Source organism: Pteropus alecto, unplaced genomic scaffold (genome assembly GCF_000325575.1).
Source record: "Pteropus alecto unplaced genomic scaffold, ASM32557v1 scaffold22, whole genome shotgun sequence".
Lineage (NCBI taxonomy): Eukaryota > Metazoa > Chordata > Mammalia > Chiroptera > Pteropodidae > Pteropus > Pteropus alecto.
In genome coordinates, this window is record NW_006434839.1 from 2,007,483 (window position 1) to 2,013,574 (window position 6,092).

At 44.8% G+C, this 6,092-nt stretch overlaps 1 protein-coding gene across 1 annotated transcript in view; it reads left to right on the plus strand.

Moving 5' to 3' along the window:
* MKRN1 (makorin ring finger protein 1) overlaps positions 1-5,726 on the plus strand; it is a 19,309-nt gene extending 13,583 nt beyond the window's left edge. The window contains exons 6-9 of the mRNA XM_025045846.1: positions 1,349-1,563; positions 2,330-2,440; positions 2,903-3,041; positions 4,041-5,726. Of these exons, the coding sequence (XP_024901614.1) occupies positions 1,349-1,563; positions 2,330-2,440; positions 2,903-3,041; positions 4,041-4,253 (678 nt within the window). The 3' untranslated portion in view covers positions 4,254-5,726. The remainder of the gene's footprint in view (positions 1-1,348; positions 1,564-2,329; positions 2,441-2,902; positions 3,042-4,040) is intronic.
* The last annotated feature ends 366 nt before the right edge of the window (positions 5,727-6,092 follow it).

Genomic DNA, 6,092 nt, shown 5'->3' on the forward strand with positions numbered 1-6,092 from the left:
GGATGAGGGTTTCAGATTATGGTTTTGAGCCCATTTGCAGCATGAATCTTTTTGTTGAAGACATTGTATTACAAACCTTATATTTATTGGGATCAAATTTTACTAGTCATTATTCTCTAATAAAAATTAATTAATTGGGTTGTTGGACGGCCAAGCGCATAGTGTGAGGTAGACATAGTTACAGTTTGAATCCTGTCTCGCAGCGTATTGGCTGTGAGTTGAGCCAGGTTACAGCCCTGTAAGGCTTTTATCTGTGTCCTTGTGTGGGGGATAGTAGTGCCCACCTCTGAGGAGTGTTTCAAAAAGGGTTTAGGAAAAAGATAAAATATTTTAAAATGTGGTTCTGTGGGATTATGGATAAATTGATTAAAAAATGTGTAATGTATTATGTCAATTATACTTCGATTAATATATCTATACACTTATACCTCAATTAAAATGTCTGTATAAAAACTTGTGCATGAATGTTCATAGCGGCCTTATTTATAATAGCTCCAAAGTGGAAACAACCGAAATGTTTATCACCTGATGAATGGATAAATGGTGGTTTAGCCATACAATGGAATTTTACTCAGCAAGAAAAGGAAATGAAATGCTGATATCCTACATAGATAACCTTGAAAATGTGCTAAGTGAACAAAGCCAGTCACAAAAGGTTACATATCTAAATGAAATGTCCTAAATAAGCAAATCCGTAGATTCGTAGTTACCTGGAACTGGGGGGGGGGAGGGAGGCAGGTTCAGTGGGAAATGAGTGTGAATGTGAGGTTCCTCGTTGGGGAATGACAACGTTCCAGTGTTGACTGTGGCGATGGTGGCATGACTGCGCGCATACGCCCACGACCATTTAGCTGACCTTCGAATGAATGAGTTATATATTTATATTATGTGAATTATTTCTCAATAAAGCTCGTGGTTTTTTTTTTTAATGTGAGATTATGTACCTGGCACCTCATCGTCACCTAATGTTGCTTTCCTTCTCCCTTATTCTCTGACAGGTTGTAAATTAGGGCCTTAATCCCAATTGCATTTTCCATCTAGAAACTAGAAAATCAGCAAACTTACTATGAAAGACCGTCCTTAATGAGGATAACAGCAGGGGAGTCGAGCCGCAGGGTAGAGAAAATTGGGTGCTTTTTCAGTCCCTGAAGTTGAGTCCTCATAGTTCGACTTCATGTCCCCAAATGTCAGTGCACCTGTACTCGCTGTGAACAGAGCTGCTGCCAACGTCACCTTGGGAACATTGTCTTTTCAGCCGACTCTGATTCTCTTAACATGAGTCATTCACTGCCAAGTGACACCTTCCATCGCTCAGTGACTTGACTGCACTTATCTTCGCTTTTTCTAGTCCTGCATTGAGGCCCATGAGAAGGACATGGAGCTCTCGTTCGCCGTCCAGCGCAGCAAGGACATGGTGTGTGGGATCTGCATGGAGGTGGTCTACGAGAAAGCCAACCCCAGCGAGCGCCGCTTCGGCATCCTCTCCAACTGCAACCACACCTACTGTCTCAAGTGCATTCGCAAGTGGAGGAGTGCTAAGCAATTTGAGAGCAAGATCATAAAGTGAGGCTCCTCCCCGGTCTTCATTTGTGCTTTCTATTTTGGGGAAGAATTTAGTATCTTGTGCCAACTTTCAACCAGATGGACCGCATTTAAATGCATGCATCTTACCTTGAAACTGGGGTATTCTCCTAATCGGGATTTCTTTGTATTTCAGCTAGCTTCTAGGTTAGTTGGTATATCTACTTTTATTTGAATGAGGAAACCCTATGTATCAGTTAGTAGAACCTTCGTGCTTTTTCTGAGGAGATTGTGTTTAACGGATTAGCCGGTTTAGGCTCGGTGAACAAACTTACCTAGCTCTGAATGTATGTTTCCTGACGTTTTACATTTTTCACTTTCCTATTCCATCCATTAAGCTAGCCAATAATCCACCATCCTTTAAAGATTGTTCTCATAACTGAACAAAAACGACATAACCTAAACAGAGCAAAGTTACAAGAAATAAATTTATTTAAACGAAAGAAAAAGGAGTCTGTGTGAAATGTCTCTTTTTGTTTTGTTTTGTTTTTTGTTTTTCGTTTTTTTTTTACCTAAGTTAACTTTTTTTTTTTTAAATGAACTGGCTAGCCATTGAGTTGAATTTATAAAGGAGTTTGTCTTGCCTCAGAAAGGTGGTCAGTTGTGTGACTGTGTGGAGCCCTTTCCGGAGGTGCCCGCCTGCCCTTCAGTTAAGTCTTTAAGTCTGGAGGTGACACACCAGGGTGTGTCCTTGAAGAGTGGGCCCGGGAAGGGGAATTTGCACTGCAGCCTGTTCATTGTTTCCCAGGTCCTGCCCAGAATGCCGGATCACATCTAACTTTGTCATTCCAAGTGAGTACTGGGTGGAGGAGAAAGAAGAGAAGCAGAAACTCATTCAGAAATACAAGGAGGCAATGAGGTATGAGCACTGCAGCCTTTTCTCAAGCTAAGATCCCAGCGGAGCTTGGGTTCACTTTGAAAAGAACAGTGCTGCATTCCACACTCCTACCTCCTTCCTACCCTTTCTTTTACTTCCCAGTACAGTTTATCTTGTCGCCCCTGGTAATACTGACCTATTATGTGTCTCGCTGTATAACCCAGTCCTTGGGGAGCGTGCCAGGGGACTGCGTCACGACGAGGACTGTACTTTCTGCCGGATCTGCGGTACCAGGGCTGCCAGACAGTGTAGACTTGAACAGAGTGTCCGTCTGTGGTAGTTAGCGTTCCATGCGTTGGCGCACACACGTTAAGGACACACCTCGGGGGGGCTGTAAACTGACGTGCTGGTTCTATCCCTACCCGTTTAGAGAAACCCCGGATGATAGTGGAATACAGACCTGAAATCCACTGTGAATAAGGGTTGCGATATTTTCCTTTCCAGCAACAAGGCGTGCAGGTATTTTGATGAAGGACGTGGGAGCTGCCCATTTGGAGGGAACTGTTTTTACAAGCATGCGTACCCTGATGGCCGTAGAGAGGAGCCACAGAGACAGAAAGTGGGAACATCAAGCAGATACCGGGTAACTCTCACTATTTTTTTAAAAAGAGGGGAAATGCCACGCTATCCATTGCGTCCCGCACAGAGTGGGGAAGGGACGCAGCTCAGGTCTGGGAGCGAGACTAGGATATTGACGGAGGAAACCAGTCTCAGAGAACTGGGCGGGATGTGAAAGGAAAGAATAGAGTGCTTAACGCCCTGGGCTAACGCGCAGCGAGTGCCCGGAGGGGAGGCGTTGGTGAGGTGCAAGCCCTAAATGCGAAGTCTGGTTCTCTGGTGGTTCGTCATGCCCTCTGGTGTGCTGGACGCGTTGCCTTAGAAACAAGAGACTAGAAGATGCCACTCGACAGTGCCATCCCTATCACGGCCTTGTTTTTTACAGGCCCAACGAAGGAACCACTTCTGGGAGCTCATTGAGGAAAGAGAGAACAGCAACCCCTTTGACAACGAGGAAGAAGAGGTGGTCACCTTTGAGCTGGGCGAGATGTTGCTTATGCTTTTGGCTGCAGGTGTTCCTTTCCAGCAACAAGGCGTGCAGGTATTTTGATGAAGGACGTGGGAGCTGCCCATTTGGAGGGAACTGTTTTTACAAGCATGCGTACCCTGATGGCCGTAGAGAGGAGCCACAGAGACAGAAAGTGGGAACATCAAGCAGATACCGGGTAACTCTCACTATTTTTTTAAAAAGAGGGGAAATGCCACGCTATCCATTGCGTCCCGCACAGAGTGGGGAAGGGACGCAGCTCAGGTCTGGGAGCGAGACTAGGATATTGACGGAGGAAACCAGTCTCAGAGAACTGGGCGGGATGTGAAAGGAAAGAATAGAATGCTTAACGCCCTGGGCTAACGCGTGCAGCGAGTGCCCGGAGGGGAGGCGTTGGTGAGGTGCAAGCCCTAAATGCGAAGTCTGGTTCTCTGGTTCGTCATGCCCTCTGGTGTGCTGGACGCGTTGCCTTAGAAACAAGAGACTAGAAGATGCCACTCGACAGTGCCATCCCTATCACGGCCTTGTTTTTTACAGGCCCAACGAAGGAACCACTTCTGGGAGCTCATTGAGGAAAGAGAGAACAGCAACCCCTTTGACAACGAGGAAGAAGAGGTGGTCACCTTTGAGCTGGGCGAGATGTTGCTTATGCTTTTGGCTGCAGGTGGGGACGACGACCTGACAGACTCTGAAGACGAGTGGGACTTGTTTCATGATGAGCTGGAAGATTTTTATGACTTGGATCTATAGCAGCTTTGCGTGGCATGTGAACTGGTCTGCTGAGCCTCAGACAGTAGCTGTCCCTGTGGTGGTGTGGCAGTGCCCACGTCTCTCCTAGGCAGGCCTATCAACTCCAGGTGCTGTCATCGTAATTTTTACCCAGGGCCTGTCTTCTCTCAATCCCTCACCTTTTCCCGACAAGTGTGTTGTTTTCTCTGTTTAAAAAAAGTTACAAAAATAAATCTTAAAGTTAGTTTTTTTGTAACATGAATTTAACTGTCAGACAGTTAGTGTAGATTTGTTGTGTCATCTGTTTTCAGCCAGATTCACACAGTTCTAACAAAGGTAGTGTTTATGGACTTTCCACACTCATTTTGAGGACCCCGGATTCTAAAGTAACAGCACTGGGCCTGCTTTGGGGTCCAAGAAGAGGGATGCTGGATGGAGGATCTGAACTGAGGCGAGTAACCTTCTGCTACAGACTTGAGAGATGGATACTTGAGGTTTCTGGTGAAATCTGCACATCTGTGTTTTTATATCTGTTCCCTAGGATCCCCACCCCATGCTCTTGTTCTGTGGTTTTTGGTCTCTTGTTTGATTGCACAAAAGTAATAACTACTGGGTAACCAAGTGCGAATGTGTTGAGATTTTTACTGTATTTAGTATGATAGGAAAATTGTGAAAGGATGCATATAAAAGAGACAGTGGCAAAAGAAATGCAGAGTTGGAAGTTGACTCTCAAGGGCTGATAGACTTGGCATGTGTGAGTGAGTGTGGTAAGCTCATGCCTGCATAGATGCAGTGTTAGCCTTAGCGGAAAACCTGGGATTAGTGGTTTCAGCCTTTAGATCTTACGAGACACAGCAGTATGTTGGCAGCTGTTCATAGAGCAGTGCTTGTCTGTCTGTCTGTCTGTCTGTATAGAGAAATGGCTTTAGCCACAGAGGTTAAAACTGCCTGGTTATCCCATATATTAACACAAACTGGGTCTTGGATACACAGTTGTATTTAATGTTTAATGATCTAGCCTTTCCGGTCCAGGCACTTTTTGACAAACTTTGTCCTCATTTGAGGGGTTTTGTTGTTGGGATTTGTGTTTGTTTTTGTGGGTATTTGTCTCATTCCATCCCTGAGCTCTGCAGGTAGACAGATGTGATACAAAACTTACGTTCTAAGCTGTTCCTTGTAGCGGAGTCATTGGTTTGCAGTTACAAGTCAAGCTTTCCCACTAAGGTGGGGAGGGGGTGGTAATCTACGAGACAACTTAAGTTGTTAGAAGAATTCCTTGATTGGAAATTTTAGCTTTGCGTTTTGTTGCTCTGTTTCCTGAAAAATAACTTGGAGATGCTCCTCAGTTGTCCCATCCACTGCTTTGAGTCCTCGGATCCCACCCGTTCTTTCACTTAAAGAGAAAACAAGTAATTGTTACAGAGGTCTCTGTATTTTACAGCTGCCCTTTTGTAAGAAGCACTTTTCCCAAATAAAACAATAAAAAAGCTGTAAGTCGTGTTCCTGTTTTGTTTTGTGTAATGGGCTGTTTGAAATATGCTGTAGTACTTATATGCTTCATCGACTCTGATAGTTCATTGATTAGTCAAATTTCTGTGGCTGTAGTTTTCATTGAAAAAAGCGACACCCTTCCTAAAACGTCTAGCCTGCTGAGAAACGTTTGAGAGAGAAAGAGAGAAACCTTGCCAGCCGGGGTCATCAAACCATTCTGTACTAGAACTCGTAGAAACCAGCTCTCGGGCCACCCTTATCGGCCAAAGGCACTGCCGGTTTTCCGCTGACGTGCGCTTGTACTTCAGACCCTTGAGTAACAGGTAGGTTACAATATGTTGTATTTTGAAAGGGTATTTTTCTTCCTGA